The sequence below is a fragment of the Trachymyrmex septentrionalis genome, unplaced genomic scaffold (assembly GCF_001594115.1).
Source record: "Trachymyrmex septentrionalis isolate Tsep2-gDNA-1 unplaced genomic scaffold, Tsep1.0 scaffold13, whole genome shotgun sequence".
NCBI classification, from domain to species: domain Eukaryota; kingdom Metazoa; phylum Arthropoda; class Insecta; order Hymenoptera; family Formicidae; genus Trachymyrmex; species Trachymyrmex septentrionalis.
In genome coordinates this window covers 4,824,440-4,849,230 of record NW_017304438.1, presented here as the reverse complement: position 1 = coordinate 4,849,230, position 24,791 = coordinate 4,824,440, and the positions used below count along the sequence as shown (strand labels likewise).

The following is a 24,791-nucleotide window of genomic DNA, read 5'->3' as shown; positions in this document are numbered from 1 at the left end:
ATATATATAGCGGATAACCAATCAATGTTAATATTCATGTGTCCAGTAATATGAAAATTTATACTCGAGAAGCGAAATTGTGGTGTCGATAAAATAAGAGCGCTGTACATTGAATAAGCATTTATATCCTTGTCATATATAAATACGATGCGTTAGTGCAATATTTTGTCTGATAAGAACAATTTTAGATATCAAGAAACAAGCGTCAGTTCGGCATCCGCTACTTTCAAATTACAATAATTTTGCTGTAGGATTTGAAATGGCGTTTGCATGGAATCACGCAAAGTGCATATTGAAGATGTTATATACTTGGAATAAAATATCCTCATCAAAACTAAGCAGAATTGAAAGTAGAACTTAAAGAAACAGAAAAGTATGGTAAATAATTTTCAAAATCATCCTTTAAAATTCTGTTTCATATATTTTAAAATATGCAGAATATATTCTGTAAAAGATTTAGCAAGGAAAAATATTGAAAAATTCTAGGTATATTTGTCTTCAAAATGTTAAATTGAAATTTCCTCTGCTCTATATATATATTTTGCAAATGTAAAATAATTATATATACATGTTAAGAATGCGATAATACAATAATTATATAAAAATGAGTTTTTCTAATAAAATAACGGGGTATTTCCGTAAATTTATATTTGTGTGACAAAACTTAATTTCTCATATCACTTTATACATCATACTGTGTCATTAATGTTTAAAAGATATCCACATTATTTTCTATTATGCTTTTTCAATCCTTGTTGAACTTTCCTTTTTATTTCAGCAATGTCTATATCAGTCTTTCCAGTTTCACTTTCAACAGATTTTTCTTCAGGTGGTACAAATGCTTGTGCTCTACGCTCCTGCCTCTTCTTGGTTGCCTCTTCGTGTTTCGCTTCCAGTTCCTTCTTTCTCTTTGCCCTCTTCTGTTCCTCCTTTAAGAAGTATTCACCAGACGCCATTGCCTTATCGATTTTGCTTTCTTGTTGAGGCGGTGGGAATGGAGTGTACGGTTTCTTCTCCCTCTTCTTCTTTGGTTCTTTGCGCTTACTTATATTCTTGCTGGTATACTTGGGAAGATATCGTTCCCAATTCTCATTCTTTAATTTTGAATTTTTAGAAAGTTCTCGTTTAAGCATCAATGTCTTGAGACTATAAACTGGATGAACATTCTTCATAGTATCTTGTACTATTTTTCTCACTTGCTGTACGCCTTTATAAGGTCCCAGTGCCGAAACAGTTTGACCCTGAACCACGACATAACAATTAGTTAGCAGCTCAATGGATTTCAAATTACATCCATTTGGTCCAATAAGCCTTTGTCTCCTCTTGACAAACTTCTCCTTGTTTCTGACAAAGGAGGATATCTTTATGATATCTGCAGTAATGTCATCCTGGAGAACTCTAATAGCCTGCTCGAAGGGAACCGAACGAGCCATGAGCTTGATCACGTCACGTGCTTTGATGATTATGTATGGATCCCAAGTCTTCCTGGTAGTTTTCACTGTCATGCTTCCTTCAATGAGATCCAGTTCAGCCTTGATATGGTGCTCATCTAACGCTTTTTGAATCAGAAGCCAATGTTCCTTCAAATATTGCTCGCGGTATTTTGGAAACATCGTCGCAAATGAGCTCTCCACGAGAAGACGATGTGGATTATCCTCTTCTTTAAATTCTGGTATTTTCAACGACCACGCATTGTCAATTGGTCCGGTTTTTTCCAATTTCTTCGAGCTACTCATTCTCGTGCGATTCGGAGAATGATCAAGAATTTAATCACTAATGTAAATGCATTCGATTTTTTTCTTTTGAAGTATTTTTCAAATAAAGAAAATTAATATGCCTTCAATCTTTTCTTTTAAGCTTTTCTTCTTGAGTCTTTGGATGGATTTCCAACGTTTAAAGGGTTCACAGTTGTTCACAGTACCATGTGTAACCTTTTAGGTTATGTATAGTCGTGTTGATTTCTGAAACTTGAAAGCAGTCGAGCAGTGATGTCAAAATGAAACTACCATTTATTCCTAGTTTCCTACCAAGTTATTTTTTGCTTAGGGAATTGTAGGGATTTTTTATGATAGGGAATTTATTCCTACAAACATGGACTACGTTTACTAGCGCCTCTATACATAAAACGTTCATATTGAACTGTATAACTACGGATATTTCCGTACGTATATTTGGCGGGTAATGCATCTACAGCTGGTCTTCAATTTGATTATATAAATTTTATTCAATTTATATGTACTCACAGACGGTAAAATACTACTATCAGTTAATACTACCAAAGTAGATTTAACTTACTATCAGTCAATTAAATTATTTGATTAATTTCTGTCTATATGTATAATTATATCATTATATACTTTTAATAATTTTTCCACTCTATAACGTTTTATTACATATATTTACCTTTAAAATTTATGTTACTAAATGAAAAGCATCAATATATAATAACTGATAAATGTATTCTTACTTATTTTTATTGTTAAAACTTAAAATATAATAATTTATTGTTTTACGAAACTATTTTACAAGAATTTATATAATAATCACATGTTTTATTTCTTATATTTCATAAAGCATTTTATTTCTAATTCTTGCATTGTAACTTTATTATAACATACCTTTGAAACAAATAATATTTTATGAGTAGTGGTGCTAAATCTTGCTGTAACATTATTAAAATTAATTCTCAAAATCAATTGAATGTAGGATTAGAAAATATATAATCGAACTTTTCCACGCACATATTGAAAAATCATGGGATAGCAAAGATTATCTATGATCCAGTTTATTATACAATTACAATATCCTTCACTATAATTATATTGTGATAAATAATAATTGTAATAATCGTAGTATATCTAGATAACACGAATTATTTATGATTGATATGATTTTATTTATACATTCGCTCTTCCTCTCATTTTCATTCTCTCCCTCTCATTTGCTCTCTCTCTCCCTCCCTCTCTCTCTCTCTCTCTCTCTCTCTCTATCTCTTTTTTTTCTCTTTCAGTCCCACAAAAGTCATCCTTTCATCAAAAGATGAGAGGAGATAACTGCAGACACGCATTAGCAGGAAATTTGTCTATAATTATTACAGTCCGTCGACGGAAAGATTTACGAATCGCGACACCGTCGTTCATGATCGCTCCGATAATTCTTAGTACAAAATAGTTAAACGATTTATCGTTCTTATTTGAACGGGGTTTCCGATCATCGTAACGTTTTAAGAACTGTCATACCGTGCTCTTCGCGTATTACCCTTACACGATTATGTTATGCGCCTCGTGATAACATATTACACATCGAACGTTAATAAAACCTATGGTAATTCTACAATTTTCCACGAAGACGTCGAAAAATTGGGCACTTCAAATTAAGATGCAAAATGCCATAAATTGAAAAATACGCACGATTTTCTACTATCCAATTTCACAAGTAAAATTATTTTTAATTAGAGTACAGACATCTTTAAGTACGCAAATATTTACGCACAATTTGGCTGATTCCAAAAAGATTAATTGTACTCTTCTTAATGTTTTTTAAAATCATGTTTAACTCAGCTTTTCGTAATTTGACATTTAGTTCTATCAAAACTTAAAGTATCCAATTGCGCGTCTTGCGTCGAAAGTATAAATTCTTCTACAAGTAGTCGACTAATTGGTATACCCGGAGCTTTGTAGCTTCGTTTTCTCCTAATTACTGAGAACATCTAGAATAGCCTTAAGCCAATTATGACGCAGATGGAAATAAAAAGCAAAAGATCGTATAATTTCTGTTCGTTTAAATTGAATGCGCACTTTATAAAAAATGACTATGCAAAGTTAATTTAGTAATTCAAAATATATTGCTTGAATAATTCACAAATTGTTATACAAATAAATTTTACTCATTTATCGCCAGTAATTATAATTTTTGGCATTTTCAAAAATGTTTGAATAATTAAGAATTACTTTACATCTTAATTCTGTATTTAATCCTGCTTCTTATCCCGTCTGATCGTAGATTGGCTTTAACGCATTTATATATAGCAAATCGAATATTATCTATTCACTACTAAATTGTATATACAGTTAATATATACACACATAAATGAAAATGACAGGACGGTAGGAGAAAAATACATTTCTAACGCGACATCGCAAATTTAACAATGAAAAAAAAAATTCTCAAAACTAAGATACATAGGCATCTGTCATCAAAAGTGATCTATGCCATAAAAAATATTTGTTCGTATATCTTTTTTTTACAAAACATAAAATCGTAACTTGGAAGGAATGAAGGAGTGAGGAACTACAAAAAATCGAACAAAAAATGTTGCTGTAACTAAAAGCTCTCTAGCACTTTTATTCTCAAATAATAAAAGTTAAAATATATATAATGAAATAATAATAACTAATAATAATTGATGGGTGTAACTAATACAATAAAATGTCTATCCGTTTGCGCATTATGTCTATTAAACGCATTACAACATACGAACGATAATTAGCCGACGATGATGCCGTAGCGAGGAGAGGAGTGGGGATCGTATCTCTATATCATTATCATATTAATTATCTACAAATTGCTGACGAACAAAAATCGATAACCTTCTCCCCGCCTTTATGACTCTCTTTGCTTAACTGTCTTCTCTTTTCAATTTCCTTTCGAGGTATCGTATTCTCTACCTCTCTGTCCTCTTTTCACTCATCGTCGTACCTGTCAACGGATGCGCGTCTTTAGGAACTCTTTTTATTCGCGTTTCTCGCTTTATCTTACTATAATTCGCCTTTCTGTCTCGTGCGCATGTTTTTGTCGAGAATTTGTTTTTGCTACAGCTTGGTCCACGACTCTGGGAGTTCAGGTTTAAAGATAGAAATGAGATGAAGTATGAAATGAGACGAAAGGAAGCTATCGGATGTTGCTCGTACGTAGTCTAACAGTTCGGCCCGACTCTCACTGTAAAGAAATTTTCTAACGCGTTTGTACAATATTAATCTTCCGTGATTGGACTCATTAAAATATAATTTAGGAAAAAACTACGCAATTAAAGTTTCCCACATATATCAAAATACTGCTGTTATTTCAAATTACTTTGTAGCGCAACGTAACAATACGGTGGCACCGTGCAAATTATTGAATCATGTAATGACAGCATCCGCTTTCCATGTATAGTTACGTACAGTTAGAAACGTAAAACATTGTCAGATACATAAAAAGTCGTATGGTAATGTACACGACAAGCGACATTAACAATAGTAGCATGTATTGTGACTACATATCAATCTCAATAATATGATGATAATGATGACAATGATAATGATGATAATAGTACATGTTGCTTTTAAATCTTGTCCTATTAAATCTTATCTCGTCCTATTAAATCTTTACTATATACAACGTCCGTTTATACATTTATGTATATTTATATGTGCATATGTATACGCAGATGCATGTAAAGATTTTGTATGTACTATGATGCACAGTCGACAACTTACGTGATATTACAATAAAATTACTGTATTTATATATATTTATATATGTATACATTTTTACGCAATTTTTCACGTTGATAATGGAATCTATACACACGCATGAGTTTCAGGAATAAGTATATGATTGGTATATCACGTTTCCTGGCCTATAATCTAAAATCATAGCCCTTAATTAATCACCGAAAGTGTTCGCGGGAAACGGATTGATCATAGCGAGCATAAATCGAGTCACAGCGGAGAGCAAAAAGTTTCTACCTAATATCCCAATAGGAGCCTATATACAACGAAAAATATATATTAAATATATTAAATCACTCGTATTAAAAAATACATAACATATTGTGCTGTGTACTTTTACGAATAAGATATAACGTAAAAATCGGAAGCGTCTGAGTCTCCACTGCGTCTATCTCGATGTACAAGTGTATACGTACGCTTTATATAGCTCGCTATTTAATGTACGTGATCGTATATACATTACGTATTATCTAGGTACCGCATTATGTACAGTATTTCTAACTACTGCTAACTAATCGCTCGTGACTGTCAAAAATTTTTTCATCAAGGATGCAAGTGCTAAACGTTGCTACGCACGCGGGAGAACGATGCCGGACGCGATCGTCTTGCATCGCATCCTCGGTAACATTTGATGGACTTAAATCGTATAATATATACAGCCCTGTGACACAGATATGTACGATACGATGACAGACACGCCTACGTATATCTATGTATGTACAATTGTATTGTCGGATCTCGCTATTTTATCATTGAGACGCTATAGCTCGGTTTGTCGCAGGGAAGTAAAGACATCCTCGAATAAAATTATTTTCAAAAAAGATATCAACGATAAAGAAAAGAAAAAAATGAGTAAGATAATTTTTTCTGCATCATTTATTGCGATTTGAATCATTCAAACATATGCGTAAATAGATACTTGCTTAATGAAGTTAGTGTTCGATATAATTCGTTCGTTATAATTTTTTTTAATGCTACAATCAAATTGAATTTATAAAAAATAATAAGTAATTCCTCGCAAATGACTAATTGTTGTAAATTAATATATGCAAAGGTATTAAAAAAAGTTGTTAATAAAAAATCATCGATCATCTTTTGAAATAATTGAAATATATCAGGAAGAATCTATAAAAATTATATGAAATTATACACTCTGTATTTATAAAAGTGTTAATATAAACATATGTAGAATATAAACATATGTAGAATACGTGTTTATATGAATATAATTTAATATTTTCATGAACACCAATTAGGTTGCAATTAGAAATTGTAAAACTTTCCATTATTGATAACACACGCTTCACAAGCATTGACACTAGAAGTACCGACATTTTTTTTACTCACTAGAAGAATTAAATATATAAATTACTAAATATATGAAAATAAAGAACCCAAACAATACAAAGTCTAAAATTATGACACAAGACACGTTTTTAAATCGTTTTTTAAAAGCAAAAAACATCTTATGATCCGATTTTAGACACTTTTTGTTGTCTGGGAAAATGAGAAGAACCAAATATTTCATCAATATGAAAGACGTAATTATCGGTAAGTAAAAGAAAAAATCTTGTATTAAAATCTTACCTTTTACATAAAAAATATACAATCTGAGTGCAAAATATTGAATATATAAAGAACATAATCGATTCAGCTCTTATTAAAATCTAATAACGCTTTATTCAAAAACTTGACGGCTCATATAAAGATACACAATTGGTCTTGTGCTATCCTTAGACGTTATTACACTTTTAGAGCCGAAATACTACCGTGTCTCTTGATAATATTAATCTAAATCTTATTTATAAAATATAGGAAGATAATGATCGATACTTCTAGTGTTAAAGTCAGTTCTCATTTCGTTTGCAGATAAATGCAATTTCTGTTCGCCATTGAATAGTTTTCAAATGAAAAAGAAAAACAATACATTCTAACATAATTCACTTTATACGCCTGAAGCATATAAAATTACGTAAAATTAAAGCTATTCCATTAAAAAAATTGTCCTAATAATAATACAATAATCTCTCATAATTGCCTCATGTGTACAGATAAAAAACTTATATAACAAATTTGTACGCGGTTGAATATATTAATTTGCACTATTACAGATTAAGAAATATATTATATATTATCTATTTAGGTGTGTAAATATAATAAACATAACATTTTCGATTGATAAAGTATACAGCATATGACATAAAAAAATAACTTATGCTGAACATTTAGCTAATTTAAGCTGTTTATGTATACTATGTTTACGTGTTTATCAATTTTTTTACAACAGTCTTTAATGTAAACTAGTGCATATTAATGCATTCAACCGAACTAATTATTAATTTTCCGTATACTTAAAAGTGCATATTAATATTCATACTGTATGTAATACGCAGCGTGTCTTCGTATACCCTTAAATGCTTACAACTGCGAGTGATTTAATCATCAACATGGATTTAGATTTCTCTTATTTATAGTATTTCATTTAATTTACACCCTCTCGTTCAATCACTCCTCAATTAATTGTCTATAAAATTGATTACATCTTTCTTTGGATTCCCTTGTGATTTCTTCATGAATTTTTTATTTCTTGTATGCTATTATCAAATTCCATTTGATAGCCCCATCAGTGATACTTGTTAAAGTTAAGTGCCGAGTTAATTTGTCTATTCCTGACTTTCTTTTCACAGTCAAAATATTAAAATATAAAACGGGATTAAAGAAGAAGTCACGAATGAATAAATTAACTCAATGCCAATAAACAAAGAGTAGGCAGACTTAGAGATCATTGAGGTCCGATATTCCGAACGTTACCTCGATTAATAGCTTCGAGAAATCAAATCATGGCTAATGATAGAATTCTGGTAGATTGCACAAGCGTCGTGCTTGTTGCTGATGATGATGCTGTTGCTGTTGATGTGATTGCTGATGATGCTGATGGTAGAGAGTGTCCCCTTGATGGGTCACTTGCTGGTGTCACTCGTGGGACTTGTTGTTCAGCGGATGATAATTGCCGCCTGACGAAGTTACTAAAGCAAGAGGTATGGGTGTTGGATGAGGATGCGAGTGGCCAGAGCTGGAGGAATGCGTTGTAAGCGCTAAAGGACTGCCAGAGATAGAATTGGCGAGGGAAGCAAATACCGAAGGTGCAGGTGACGTCATTGTTGGACTGCCCATTGCAGCTGTTGGCGGATTGATCCTCTTTTCCTTTTGCCTCCTGAAATATAATTACATGTTGCTTGAAGAGAAAGAAAACTGATGCAAAATTCACAATCTATTATCGTGATAAAGAAAAAAAATAAAAATCTTTCCATGTATATCCAACTATGTATATTTTACGAATGTATTTAGGACAGAGGGGGGAGGTTAAATTTCCTCCAAAGTTTATGAGTTATTAAAAGTTATGATTGTTTCCTATTTTTTCCAATTCAAAATAAATTTTAAAAAAGAAACATTTTAAATTCTAAAAAATATCTAAAAAAAAAGCAACTCATTCACATAACGCAAAGAATTGCTGTTTATATGATACATTGACAAAAATTCCCTCTGAAAAAAAGTCTGGATACGACCATGTGTATATCTTAACAATTTTAATATTTACCTGTTACAAAACCACACACGAACTACTTCTTTCTCCATCGCAAGACTATCCGCCAGTATGGTTATCTCCTCGGACGTGGGCTTTGGGTTTTGGATAAAAGCCTTTTCGAGAGCCACTCTTACGCTGGTCTCTATCGACGTTCTCTTCTTCCGCCGCCTGCCAATTGCTTCCGGTGTCGTAAGTGGATTCGACAGAGAGTTAGGATTGTTCAGTGAATTATCGGCATCCTCTAACCACTTTTGTAACAGTGGTTTCAGCTTGCACATATTTTTGAAGGAAAGATTAAGTGCTTCAAACCTAGAATGCATAATCATTGATTTTGCTCAACTTAGTCAGTAATCATTTATTTCATTAACTTTAAAATGACGTAAGTAAACTACTTTTGTTTTATGTATCATTTCTATTATATATAAAAGAAATAATTTGAACAATATATAAGCTTAATAAGAAAAAGAAAACAACTCAAAAACTCCGAATACAAATATTTTTGAAATATTTTTACAGCGTTTATCTTTATTTGAAAATTATATTTATTTAATTGAAGTTTATCACAAAAGTTTTACACAAAAAATATGTTTACCTGGAGATCGTAGTTTGGGAAAAATCATTGCCGTAAAGTTTGCCCATGGCGAGTCCGACGTCTCCTTGAGTAAAACCAAGCTTGATCCGTCTTTGTTTGAAGGTTTTGGCGAACTGTTCTAACTCTTCGAGGTCCGTTGTTTCCTCCGGCGAAGGTTCTAATCTTGTCGGTTTTACTGCTGGCGGTGTGCTCGGTGGTGGCGATGATCTTTGCGCCAAACTTCGTCCGACTAAATTGCCGCTATTTTGAAGAACTTGCTGCTTCTGTAGCAACTGCGCTGCCGCTTGCACCTAATAATTATAGTTTTTCTTATCAATTTTAAATTATTCGAAAACACACACGAGATATTTAAGATAATAATCGTTCGCCGTTCTAAACATGCAAATTAAAGTTGTATCGAGCCTTTTAAAAATGGTCTAGATATCTCTATAATATGCTCTTATCACTTCTAAAGAAATTTTAACCCTTTATTATTTCAAAATAATGTTCATGCTTTCGTTCGTAAATAAATTTTGCAATCAACAATGCCTGGATACAACTCTCTCCTAAATCGTACCTGCATGGACTGTGAGCGCGGATGACTCGGTCTTGTTGGGTAGCCACCGCTCTGCAACAGCCCCTGCAAGACGTTGACGACCATTGGTAAAAATCAATAATGGTCATCTGCACTTCATCTCTATTCAAAATAGAAATTCATTTCCGCGATATCTTTAAAATGCATTTCAAAATGAAATACAGCTCATAATTGATTCGTTATATCTCTATGGTCCTAAATTTCTGTAAACGAGCATTGTGATTCAAAAATACAGCTATGTACCGTTACTTATAGATAATTTTGCGCCCATCAATCTCGAAGATAAATGTCTTAGTGTTTTTACGAAACGCGGCACGTGTTGAGCGCGTGTACACAGGTACGAAAAATATATTCCAAGGGTTCAATCAATCCGATCGATTATCTTTATCCATTCCTTAGCCATGCGATACTCGATTATGAGAATGAAGGGTTCGCATCACGGGTACGGTATCCCGGGTCGGAAAGGGTTCGGGGTTGGTCGCGTGTCGCCAGCATACGAGCAGTTAGTTTATGCGCATTGTGGCCGCGAAGACACCCTACGGAAATGCCTCGAGTTGAGCCACGTGCGAGATCAACCGCGACAGGTTTATCATCTACGAAAGACATTCTGTTTAACTTTAAGCGGAGTTGATCTCTTAGTGCTTAAGAGACAGGACACAGATTGTAAAACATTTACAGAAATTCTACAGATAATGCAAGCATTTTTCTACTGTATGAGAGTAACAATTGATAAAAAAATCAAGGCATGCGGTAACTTTTGCGAAACTTAACAAATATAAAAAATATTTTGTAACCTGTATATCTAAATATATACATTATATTTTTTAATTTTAATTTACTCGAAAAATGCTTCAAATTTTCATATAAAAAATAGTGTAAAAAATACATGTAATTCTATACCTAAAAATGGTTTTAAATATTTTACAATTATTCAGAGCAAAAAAGATCGTTTTACAGTAATTAAAATGAAGGTAGAAAAAGGTCCCTGACGGAGGAAGGACGGAGGATCTCTGAATGAAGAAATTGAACCTTTGTTGCGGCAGATAAGCCACAAAAGTCCTCACGTGGCGCACACGCGTAACCGCCCGCGAAGGGGTTGAAAGGGGCAGGTTGTACTCGGCGCAGCGCTTTCTCGAATGGAGAAGGTCGTGTGCCTGTCTTAATGCTGCACACGAATAAAAAAAAGAAGCAAGAACACACGAATACAGAAGGAAGGTCCTTCTGTAGCTAAGAAAGAGAAGGAGCGCGATGAAAAAAGGAAACATCCTGGCCACGTGTGAGGTAACAAAAGGCGCCCCCGGGGCAAGGTGCCGAAGGGCTCTAAGCCCACCTTGTTGCATCGTGCGGTACCTTCTGATACAGACGGGAAATATCTAGGGCCCTATGTGCAAATACGCGTGTACGTGTGCGTGCACAATAAATATATAATACATACGAACGCCGTTGCCCATTAAATGTGCTAAACCTCGAAGTCGTTTTGTTGATTTTTCCCGGAGACTATAGTTGCACGCGCACGTCGTGATGGATTCTATAGACATTTTTTTTTTTTTTCGTAAATGCAAAGCCCGGTCCATTCAGATCGCTCGCGAGAAGAGCCGCACAAATGAGAAAAAGGGGGAGAGGGAGCGCATCCAGGAAGCGGGATCGTTTTTCAACGTATCCCCGGATATCGTAGATCGATTCCTCCACCTTCTGTCGATCCGAAAGATCCAACGAACAAATAGTGAGAAAATCGTAGAACGCTTCTTTCATCGGAGGAGGAATGCGTGCTGCGAGACGACTGATAAATATGTCGTTTCTTTTTCGGCAGTCGTCAGGCGCGGATTTTAAGGTATACTCGAAACGTGATATTTATCGAGGAAAATCAGGAAATCGCATTGTATGCTTTTTCCGGGGATGTCTTCAATTATTATTCGTTTTGTAAGTATTTTCTGTATTGTTATATTATTATGATGTTATCAGGTGTATTTTAAAATTCAGATTCCTCAGTAATATCTTCCTCAGTAATCTTTTTCATCTTTACACAACCGATTTTATACCTAAGATTTTTCAGATTACTTTTACGATAAATTACATTGCATTGCATTCCACTTTTTGCTTTCATCAATGCGAAGCAATAGATACGCATAATGGGACTAAATAAACGGACACCGCAAATTCCATTAGAGATTGCGTCGGGATTATTTCGATGACTACTCGTTTAAGAAGACTTTAATGCGACGTAATGGAGCGCGAAATTCAGCTGATGCGGTTACAAGGCACTGTTCGTGTACATTTGCATCGATGAGAGCAAGCCTAAACGAGGAGGTAGCACCCCGATTTCCTTTGTGCCGTTGCCGTTGCCAGACGGCTATCTCGACGTCGAATCGCGAATACGCGAAGAATAAGACGTTCGCTCTCGCCTGATCTGCACCCTGATCAGATAGCACTGCCGAACGTCGCTGCTTTGACGATCCGCTCCGATCGGATCCGATCCCGCTGACGAATCACAATGATACGGAATGCAATTTGTGATTTAAGTAGATAAGTAATTCGGCAAAGTAGTTATCGATAAAACGACTCGAAAATCGGAAATATTATTCTTTAATAGATTCTGATCTATATAGGAATGAATTTCATTGTTCATCACCCACCTGATTTTGCAAGAAGAACGGCGGAAGCTGTCCCGCGGCTGGATTCGCCTGAAACATGGCGAATTGCTGTAGTTGTTGTTGTAGCGACTGCAGTTGATGATGTTGCAACGTCGAAGCGAGCGCTTGAAGATCCTGGGTCCCTAATGCACCATGCATCAGCAATTGCTGGCTGAGCAATTGAGCGGTCGCCAGTGCAGAATTGCTATTGTTTTGTTGGCCGGACGTGTGCTGCTGCTGGTGACTGCCGGTGAGCTGGCTGCTGATTCCGGAACTCGGTGAGGACGCGCTGCCACTAGTACCGCTGCTGCTGTTGCGTTGCGAGACATCCGTGACCTGAAGCAACATCAAATTTGTATTAATTCAACCTTTTTTGTGTTAATAAATCTAACGTAAATTTAACTAAAAATACACAACCAAAATTATGTGAAAAATGTGTAATTGGTGGATATATATTTTAAGATATACATGTATTTATCTTTCTAAGACTGCGTTCAAAAACATCATCCGAGTGTCCCCATGTATCGTCTTATTTAACATGGGTGAATAACAAGGATAAGACGATACATGTGGGTACTCGAGTGATGTTTCTAAAAGCAGAAATATATCTAAGAAGATATATTTCCACAAGATGTTAACTATCTGAAAAACTTAAAAAAAAAAAAACGATTTTCAGGGAATTTCTTTTTTAACCTTGAAATTAAAAGTGCCTTTTCCTAAAAGTAACATTCTAGAAATTTTCATACTGATTTAACTCCATGAAAATCCTTGATTTTTCTCGAGTTAAAATTTTAGTCCTATTTTTTTATCTTAAAGATGCCACTTCATGCTGACGCTCAACGCTCATTTTCAACGTCAAAATATTGATATTCGTCAATTTTGATCACGTGACTTATTTTGATGTCGAAAATAAGCATCGAGCGTCAGCATGAAGTGGCATCTTTAAGGTAAAAAAATAGGACTAAAATTTCAACTCGAGAAAAATCAAAGATTTTCATGGAGCTAAATCAGTACTATGAAAATTTCTAGAATTTTACTTTTAAATTTTAATTTTGTTTCTTTCTCGAAAACATTGTTTCTTTGATCATTTTTTCTTACTAATGCAAAATGTTGACAATCGGTTAGCAATAAGTATAGCATACACGTTCGCGTATATATAAATACTCACATAAATATTCTCGCGAGTTTTTTTTTTAAATCACAGCGTCAGTAAAATATACAATAAAATTTTTATTTAAAAAGTCAGAGTAACAGTAAAATATATTCAGCAAAAGAGAATAGCTTATTGATACTATATCGTAGTAAGTCTTTGCTATATATTATATTATCCTCTCTACATTTCGCGACTTTGATTGTAGAAAAATAATAGATACATATAATTTCGTAAAATCTTCTTGTATTAATTTTCGATATATATAATTGTTTTCGTTGCTTGCATTTCAATTTATTTCAAAATTTTTGGCATAAAAAAATTGTTCAATATTACTTAAAATTTCGAATAAAAATATTTGAAAAATCCGGGAATTCGCAGGAAACGTTTTTACAAAATTTCAGTAAACATCCTGTCCAATTTTAAGAGTCAATATTACATCAATCAATAGTCGTTACTATACCCATAGAAAATATTTCCGAATCCAATGCTATATCTTCAATCTATCATAAAATAAGATCCATATAAGAACTTATTTAACTACATAAAGAATCTTATTTAATTTGAAGAAGAATAGAAAATATTGATTTTATTAATTTTATTAAATATTGTATTATTTTTATATTGCATAAAGCCAAAGTATGCCAAAAATACTCTTTGTTTCGTTAGAGAAATCTTTTCTGAGAGACTTTAGTCAGTAAGATGCTATGCATAATTTTTGGTGTCCTACAACTAAATAGTTTATCGTTTTATATTATCAAGTGACAATCTTTGATTCCCCTAAAATGCGGGCTACGACATTTCACGCTGTAACGTGGGACCGAGAACACGAAGAATCAGCCGGGCCGCGCGCGAGGAGGGCCACCCTCCCTAATATTACAGAGTAAATTCGCCGTCGAACAAAGCCGTGTTTACACTCGGCCAGGTCAGGATATTGGTCACTATGGTCCATCCTGCGCTTTTGTGTTTTATAAAACCTACTCTCCCTATGTCGTCCCTTCTTGTCGTTCATCTCGCTAGTGGCTTCCTTTATTTATTTGTCAAATATTGATCGCGAGCGCTTTTTACGCCCGTCAAGAGCGTCCTGTACGGAAAAAAAAAAAAAAAAAAAAAAAATCGAAGACACGGTCGCGCCGCGTCCGCGAACGTTCCTCTCGAAAGAAAGCACGCTTGATATTATGCTCGCAAATGGGATTGGTAACGTTGTTGATACATTTAAGCAACGCACACAGGCAACAGATGACAATGGGTGACATGACAAAGCACGCTTTCGTCAAAATAAGTAGAGAAAATACCATTGAAGTTAAGTTATTGAAGAAAATCATCTTTTGTAAATATTATTGACAAGTTTAGTACGAAGACACATTTAATTATCAATAATAACAGCGTAAACAAAATACAAAATTGATTAATCGAAAGAGAAATTCTCATAAAAATATTACATTTACTATTTCCAAAAACAAACGGAAATAAATAAAAAATATTATTTATTTACATATAAAATATTTTTTATTTGATTTGATTATTTATGTATTAAAAAAAATATTTTTATTTATAAGAAAAATATTTGATATAACCTTTTTAATTTTTATATACAAATTATTTTTCATTCACTATATTACTATATAATTTTTTTAAATGTTTGTTCATAAAAATTACTACATCTGACAAACTTGGCACTTAATGTTTTACATTTGATTAAATAAACGAACCAAAGATGCTACACGTTTTTACATTTTTTAACAATAACATCAATAATAATCATTTATTAAAATCGTAAAAATGTTTGTCATTCGTTATTAATTTTAAGAACATATATCAGACGTGTCGATGTTAATAGAACCATTGACACGAAGAGCGACTAATTTCGCGCGTATTATACAAGCAGCTTCGTGCACGCAAGATGCCGTGCAAATTATTTGCGAATTATACTCGTATATTTTGCTCGCGGCACTAAAAGCCGCGCCTCTTTTCAGCACTCTGTATGCACTCTTCCAATAATTATTAATAATGTGCAATAATACATGACAAACATATAGTCAATATCTTTTTGTCTTTTAATCACAATTACATATCCATAAAATATTAAATAATATATATTTTACACTATTTATAAAATATTAAATTAAACAGGTACAAGAGAAATCTTCGTTAACAAAATAATTCAATTTCAACATCAATTAAAAAAATATTACACAATCGCGAATATAAAAAAAAATATACGAACAGAATAAATCAAAATAGAATTAGATCAAAATTTATTTACCAGATTGAGAGCTTCCCTGTCCGAGTCCATGGAGTCATTATCAAGATGCGCCTCGGTAGCATCTTGGATGTCACTTGCGATACTCCTGTCATCTCCGCTAAGTTCAGGACCATCGACATCCCCATGCAAATCTGCATCTGCAACAAATAACAACCTTGATTTAAATATTTGTTCGATCTAAATTCTTTTTTGTTTAAAATTTTTATGCCTGATAAATCTTTAAAATTAAATCTCTATTTTTACTCTTGTTAAGCACTCAAGATGTAGCGCAACATTGGCGTTGCAAGACTCGGAACTTAAAATATTTATATTTTTAGACTCCGTAGTTTATTATCAAATTTATCAGAAAAGAATTGCGCTATTGTCGTACAATCGTTATTGTTCTGCGCTCTATACTTCTGATGATGATGGTATCGCGTGGGGGTGCTGGTCGGCGTGCTGGTGGCATGAAGACGCATATCCGCGAAGATCATCCTGGACTCTTCCAGGAAGACCATCATAGCTTCGTCCGTTTCGTTCGTCGTCCCTACATTGGGACGCTTCTCGAGGTTCAGCACGGCGAATAATTTCTCGCGCGAAAGGGATCGCGCTCGGCGATCCCACGTTGATCTATCGATCGGCGCGATCCCATTGCGCTTCGGAAGACATGAGATAAAAAAAAGCTGTGCACTCCGATTAAAAAAAAACGCACCGATTGTTCACGTTTCTTCGCGCAATGTTGACTGACGATCGATTGAGAAAATAATTAAGTTTGCAATAATTGGAACGGATGTCTTTGAGTTTAATTATCGCTCGTTAACACCTCATTAATATTTATGCGAACCGCAGCGAGTTTAAGAACCCATAAAAAAAAAAACGGTTTCGAAGAAGCTAGTTTGTCAGAGATCGTTTCGAGAACCTAGAAGTCACTGTTGATCTTCGTCGACGAACTGATACAGAGCGAATGTCAGAATGACGCAACGAAACCGTACCACTAAGGGCGCACCAATCTTCCCCACTACTACATGGCCCTGTTGGGCCCCGGGATTGGTCGGTCTCATGAGTTACGTCAGGCCGATTGGTCGAGGAGAACCCTTTTGCTCTTTCGGCGTGTCCTCTCCCCCTACTGCAGTACAGCAGCAACCCTTCGCGAGCATCCATCATCGTATCTTATGTCTGCTTTCTCCCTCGCCACCCCTTTACTAAGAGCCTCCTTCGTCTCGTTCGCGCCGGGGTTGTCGAATAATGGCATGGAACCGATTCGCTGATTCGGAGAACATGGGCTTATGCACCGCGATTGGCTCGCGCGATTTTTAATAATTATTTCGATACGCCGATATACTATTATATTTTGAAGGGGGATTTATAGCGTTCAACGTATGTCGCGCTCAGGGCTGCTGTCGCAGCAATGAGATTCTATGGACGTTATCGGAAGAAATAAACTTTAGGATTTCGTTTCATACAAACTTTCGTACATTAATTGATCGCAAAAGAACTTGTGCAAGTTACAAAAAATATATTAGATGTAGAATATATGTATGATCAGAGAAATCAGAAAAAAGAGAATTTTGTAAAAGTTTTCAGAAAATAAAAATTCTTCGCTTTAAAGAAGTTTAATATACGTATATCATATCTACGCAGTTTTCGAACACTAGCAACTTAATAATTAAAAATGCAAGCAGTATCAGCAATATTAATAGTAATTTTTTAAGAAATTTATGACAATCATGGATTAAAAAGAAAGTGATTAGATATATAAATCGTCGAATTGGAAAGAAAGAAGCTAGAAATTATTTATAGATATTATTAAATTTACATAATAAGTAATAAAGTTACATAAACGTAATAAACGCATTTAACATTACCATGTCTCCTGATATTTACAGGATTCATAAATTATACTAAATTAAATTTGATAAATTATATTTATTAATGATACTATGGATCTTAATACTTTCCATCATCGTTTCGACAACATTATCTACACATTACATTGTACTACATTTGTTAGACTTTGTAACGATCCTTCGCGTTTACGAGGTAAATGTAAAAACACGTAAACTGAAGCGAGCAATCAGCCACGACTAAAGACAAGGGAAGAAGCTATTCCCTTACATTCTTGTGGGAAAAGTCGAAAACCGCGGAGAGGCAATGTCGAAGGGGGACGAGGGTCAGCAATGCCAAAAAGTAGAAGTCGCTTAGCCATTTGGAGCCACTCTTCTCGTGGTACTTTCCCATCGACTCCCGATTTCAGGATAAAAGCTGGAGAAAAGAAACCAAAAATGGAGATAAACGCTCGCGAGAACGTTATAAAAACGCTCCACTGCAACGCAGGTGGGGGACTAGATCCTTCGGGTCCGTCGAGGTGCTACTGGGGCTACGGGAACGATCGTTATAGGAAAGAAGAAGAAGAAGTGAAGGAATTCAAAATCCAGTGAATATCCAGCTAGAACGCGGCATCGCTTTTCGGGGGCTCCGACCCGATTTTCGCTTCTCCATCTGCGTTACCTGACGGGAGGATTCCCCCGAAATCGTAAAAAAAAAAAAGGGAGAAAAAAGACGCAACAGGTCAGGTAGGATACCTTCAGGAAATCTAGCGCGCACGCACAACATTGGTATGGATTCCCTATAAAATTTCGCTCCGTTCGACACGTTCTACCCCACCTGGGCCCTTCTTCCTTCGTTCGCGCGACCCATTACTCCCCGTACCTACTACTTCTCGTTCTCTCTAACGCGCAGGATACTGTGGCAGGTACATACGCGACTCACACGAGGTTTTCCTTTTTCATCCACGAATTTGCATCGTCCCTTCCCTTTTTTCATCGAAAATTACGCTTTTTTCCCGTGAGAATCTGTGGGCCCCTCCGCAGACTCCTCGCAAACGGTAAAGACAGTACTGGTAGTGGGGAGATAGAAGAAGGGGTCGAAGATTTTTGGGGTGATTTCTGCCAGTTTCGATTTTACCCTTGCTCTCCTTTGTACGTTACGACGAACGACGCGTTAAAGATGGCGGTCCGTATTACGTACCAGGTGCAACGTCTTTGATAACAGAAAAAGAGAGAGTGATTCGCGGATAAAACTACTGCCGATTGGTTTTACTTCTTTACAACATACTACGTGTGCAAAATCACATACAAACGCACATGTATTGTAGAGACAGAAGAAGAAAGAAGGGGAGGTAATGCGACAGAAAACGACGGTTTTTTTTTCGTTTTTTCTTCCAGCCAGTACGCGAATGACTGATGCTTCGCTCTCGACGAATCACAAGCGATAGTTTAAAAAAAAAGCCAACGGATAGTCACGATAAATTTTGTTTAGGGTAGACACGTTACGCGTTTCTGTACGAAAGAGAGAGATGAAGAACAGAGACGTGAATGTGAACGCTAACGGATTTTTATTTCATAAAGTCTCATGCGCCATCGGTTGCGCTAGAAAAAGATAGATCTTTAGATCAAAGAATACATTATATATAAAAGGATTTTAGAAAGCTATTATAGCTTAAAAAAAATGTTACGGAGCACTCAGAAAGAACGATTTTACTGGAGCAAAATTAAATTATTCCAAAGTTTAGTTAGATGCAGATTTGAAAATAATTTCGTTAAACCATCAAAATAATTATATATTTAATATGGATAAAAACTGTTGCAAACAGTTTTGTCGATGTAACAATCAGTTTTACATAATTATTTTTATGGTCCAATAAAATTATTTTCAGATCTATGTCTAGTTGAATTTTCAGATGCTCCAACAAAACCGTTCTGTCCGCACAAATCGTTCTCGGTAACGACTCTAACTTTCTCTATCTCTCTTTACCTCTTTTGCAAATATCTTTGATGCCATTCCTCTCGCGATTAACAAATTAAGTATAACGACTTCGCTATTAGTTTCAAACTACCAGCAAATTCACACCTGCGACCCTACAGTCGTATGAAAAAGGACCGGCCATACGGATCTCGCCGATCTCGAGCCGGCATCGATTCGATATCGAGCTGTACGAAAGAATGTCGCTCATCTGGAAGATCGTTATCTCCCGATGGATCCTCGACGTCTCTTTGTGCCGCATCTGCATACACATCGACACACGCACACTCACGTGCTCATCGCACGGCCGTCCATTGTGCCGTCGACGCGGTCACAATGCAGTCGCCCATGCAATTTCGAGCCATTCAACTCCGTTTAGCGCTTTGCACGAGTGACACGGTAACCGTCTATCCATCACCCACGCACACTCGTACGAATGCGAGTCGAAAACATCGTCGTCAAGCAGAGTAGTACGGATGCAAGAGCGATGATACACACGGGCGGCGTCGGTGGGGAGGTGCAGCTGTGGATGCAGCCCTCGTGTTATACGTGCCGCTCTTACGAGAGGTCGAGGATGCGAGGCTGCGATGGCGACCTTCGCCTTCGTCCCCTAAGAGAGCTCCTCGCGTGACTTACGGCGAAAAACTACGTGGCCGACGACCCGAGCACGAGCAACCTCCAAAATCAGGAGTGTTCACCGCGTGCGAGTCACGTCCGTCAGGTGATAAAACGGCGCACAATAGCGCACCTGAAGGCTATTGAAGATTAAGCGATTTTTGGCAAAACTTACGTTAGTCTGAAGAGAGAATAAGCAAAGAAATTAATCTCCTCTACTCTCTCTCTAGTGATGATCTCCTGTTTATTGAATCGGAAAGTCAGACCGGAAAAAGTCGTAAATTCGAGAACTTATTGAGATTAATTTATTATTAATTTAAATGTGACGTTCTTTGTATATTGATACAGATAAGTTTAAAAATACATATAATTTTATAAATAAGTAGTATCTTGAATTAATTAAATGCAAACATTGCATTTATTCGTGAAATTAAACGCTGCGAATATACTTTAATGAAGATAATTTCTACCAGAACAAGTCTTTCGCCCTGTCACGTGTTTTAACATGAACATTTCCTAGTTAATCTAAATTATAATACAAGAAATACACACACAATATGAAGTAAGACAATGTGAGCAGTGTTCTCTGAGATCCATATAAACCAACGTCTGAATTATATACCGCTTCTCATGAATATTGCACACATCAGAATACAACAAAAGTTTCCCAGAACTAATTCGTCGAAGTCAAAGTCGGAATGAACGTATAAAATCATGCAAGTAACATTTGGTAAAATCAGAATCATGATAAATTTTAGATTCAGTTGACATGACTTTTAACTCAATTATTATTAATTAACGTTAATGTAATTATAACTGCAACACTTATTAATAATTTAAAACGTTATTACTACTTTTTGCCAACATATGTCAGAATCACAACTTCACTTTTATGAATTGCATTAATTTCTTTTTCCAAACGTGTGCGAGTTCTTAATACATATTTAATCAATGAATTCGAGAATCATTTATCACAAATCTGATATTAGAGTCAAGCGACCTGGATCGATTCTATCATGTTTCGATTTTGCCGAACAGTAGCGTATACATTCCCATCTAAATTGGCGGACTCGGCCGATGAATAGCGACAGACGCTTTCTCCGTTCGCGAGCGAGGAATCGCCATGAAAAAGTTCCATTTTCTGGATGAATTCTGGCCACAGCACCGTGCAACCAGAATCCCTTCCTAAACGACAATCTCTTTTCTCTCTCTCTCTCTCTCTCTCTCTCTCTCTTTCTCTCTGTTCATCTTCCCTTCCAGAGATTCTCTTCGTCCCTTTTTCTTCTATTTCCTTCATTCTCGTTCTTCCGCTCGTTCTCTGACTCAAAGTGTTTTTGTTCGCCAGGGCGAGAATAGCCACCGACGATGAGGGCGTGCTGCTCTTCCCGCGCGATCTACATAAAATATCGATTCTTCGAGCCGCGTCCCGGGAAAAATATCGGCGAGTCACGCGGGCCCGATGATGAATCCCTCCTACTGAAGCCGGCCCTTCTCGCTTTAACGTATACGGAACGCGTCACAAAAGAGAAATCGTTATTTTCACGGCTCGGTCCGATTTCGCGGTTGTGTCCCGCATTCTCTCCCCGTTTAATCCCCCTCGCCCTCTCTTTTACATTGCCGATCCACCCGCGAATTCGCGATCATCTCGTCGGCGATTTACTTGATTTCCTGCCCTTTTACTTCTTTGTATTGTTTCTTCTCACTTCATAGTGGTTTTATAATCGATCAGTTTTCTTCATAACCTTTCGCGATTTTTCCAAGACTTATTGTTACGATAAAATCATACACAAATTCGATTATAACTTTGATTTCTTTTTAATTGTAAACGATTATCTTTATCAAATGAAATTTCTTTTGCAGAATCGACCTTTCTTGGTTATCGAGAAAAATGGTTAAATTATCAACTTTTTCACATACTCTTGGATTCATTGTTTTCACCAATCTAAGAACTCTCATAATAATTGATATAACCACTTGTATCAATGTTCGTGATGACGAATGATTTCTTAAGAATTAATTTACGGCATATCGGAATCATGATTCGTAGAACTTTTACCGTCGAGTTGACGTGAACTTTTATGCATTAATGCCAAGTTTGCCGCCACCATTGCACGTCAGTTCTCTTCGATCGATAAAAAAAGGGCATTCATATTCCGCATTGGAAAATTTAATAAAATCCGTTAAAAATAGATCACATTCTAAATGTGTAATAAGTTCATTCATATGTGTGTGTGTTTTAATTTTCCATGTAAAAATAACACATTGTACTGCAATAAAAATGGGTTTACACATTAAATGTGTAGTGTACTGTGCCTTCCATTTAATGATACAATACAAATTTCGTTTTATCTTTACTACTCACTGAATGCTGAGAAAAATAGAATATTTGCTGACTTGTGTTACTAAATGGATAGCATTCATAATGTTATTTTTATACAAAAAGTTCTAAATCACACACATATATAAAGGCAACTTATTACACTTGGATTTGTAGTGCAATGTCTTTATTTAATTAATTAATTTAAACAAAATTCCAAATTTAATTAATGTGAAATATTTCTACTATAATTATATTACAGCACTTTCTCATTTTAGTGTAACTTAAAACTTATCAACACAATTTGATATCCGATATCATATCAACTTTTTCCGGCCCGTATATCGCAAATGTCGCAATTACTTGCACATTTTCTGAAAGGGCGACGACAGCAAGTAGACGTTTCTCATCGTTATAAAGTTCCTTTTTCCCCGATTTACTCGCGTCTCAGCAAGACGCACACCCCTCTAAGATGGCAGATCGCATTAGAGCCGGGTTCCTCTCCTCCCAGCCGTTCTTCTTTCTCGGTCGTGTAGCAACGCGACCGAATGTCTAAGCAGCATCTGCCCTCCGCGTCGTTTCTTCGTCGCCATTCTTACGTAAGGCAACGACAATGCAACCCGGCCCGGGTTACGGGGGAGGAAATTCCCCGGGTATTATTCCCGAGGTATATGCACCGCCTGTCAACCGACTTACGATTTTATTAGGGCCTTACGTCATTCGATTATGCTTGGCCGGGCCCCGGTTTTCATTCAGAGCAGGACCCCGAGACGACTACCGCGAGGAAACGTCCGACATAACAGATCAGATCCGATCGGTTTCTACATCGTTACCTTGCATTTTAACACTGCGAGGCTTTACGACTGTTTCATGTAAAAAAAAATATGGCTAAAGGTGACGTATTGTGATTCAGGAATTCTTTATAAAGAGAACGGAATAGTGTCAAGTATATGACAAACTAATATCCTCCGATTATATGAAATATTCTATGATCTCGTAAATTATCAAGACGTAAAAGATGACCATAAAAGAAATTACACAGTATATTGCCCCAAAAATATTTTCTCAGACAAGTTTCGTGTGTAAAAATCATGATTGAGAATCTGCCAGGATTCCTAGCGGGGAAACTCAACGCGAGTCGCATAAGTATTGTCCGGATGTTGTTGACGAAAATCGCTGCAGTTACCGCGACGAGAGTGTAGACGACGAGAGAAGCGTATCAAAGGGGAGGGCACCATAGGGGGATAGATACCAGGGCCAATAGAATAACAGTGTTTCGTCTGGCGTGTTTTGAACCGGCATTGCCCGGCGGCTCGGCAAGGGTGACGAGAGAAGGGGTGGACTGGTTTCCGAGCCCGGCGTGTGTGGGGTGAGTCTAAAACCGTTAGGTTGGTCGCGTGCTACCGGAGGCACGTGGCCGCATCCTCCTCTCTTCCTCCCCCTTTTCTCCCGTGTCTTTTTTACGCACGCGCACATATGTGTCCCGAACAAGGAGCGACAAGACGTACGGATACTTCTGTACTCGAAAGGATTCTTAAGCATTAAATGCGGGATAATCTTACGTCGTGATTATATTCTTATGTACACTGAAAGAAAAGATTGGTTGCTGCAGCAAATTAGATGGTAAAATATGGCGTAGCATTTTTAATTAGCTGCCGCAGCCAATTTTTGGTTGCTGCAGCTAATTTTTAGTTGTGTTAGCCTATCCGCAATGTCAGTACAGGATTTCGATTGTTTGACGCAACCAAAATTGGCTGCAGCCAATTAGAATACTATGCCATATTTAACT

General features: G+C 36.1%; 2 protein-coding genes across 3 annotated transcripts in view; both read right to left on the bottom strand.

Annotated features, from left to right (window-relative positions):
• Window positions 1-637: 637 nt before the first annotated feature.
• LOC108756723 (KRR1 small subunit processome component homolog) lies at window positions 638-1,929 on the bottom strand. The gene has a single exon (XM_018500739.1). It carries the CDS (start codon window positions 1,734-1,736, stop codon window positions 726-728), a length of 1,011 nt encoding a protein of 336 aa, XP_018356241.1. The 5' UTR covers window positions 1,737-1,929; the 3' UTR covers window positions 638-725.
• A 5,833-nt stretch (window positions 1,930-7,762) lies between these two features.
• Window positions 7,763-24,791, bottom strand: part of LOC108756694 (POU domain protein 2-like) — a 141,838-nt gene continuing 124,809 nt past the window's right edge. Inside the window, exons 5-10 of one of the 2 annotated variants that reach the window (XM_018500695.1) lie at window positions 16,291-16,427; window positions 12,878-13,210; window positions 10,227-10,289; window positions 9,671-9,960; window positions 9,091-9,387; window positions 7,763-8,706 (exon numbers count right to left, since the gene is read on the bottom strand). In XM_018500695.1, coding sequence (XP_018356197.1) covers window positions 8,466-8,706; window positions 9,091-9,387; window positions 9,671-9,960; window positions 10,227-10,289; window positions 12,878-13,210; window positions 16,291-16,427 — 1,361 coding nt within the window. In that variant the 3' untranslated portion in view covers window positions 7,763-8,465. The remainder of the gene's footprint in view (window positions 8,707-9,090; window positions 9,388-9,670; window positions 9,961-10,226; window positions 10,290-12,877; window positions 13,211-16,290; window positions 16,428-24,791) is intronic. The other variant, XM_018500696.1, reaches the window with a different exon arrangement.

Coding starts and splice junctions, on each gene's coding strand:
- LOC108756723 (XM_018500739.1), bottom strand. CDS start 1,736: ATGAGTAGCTCGAAGAAATTGGAAAAAACCGGACCAATTGACAATGCG.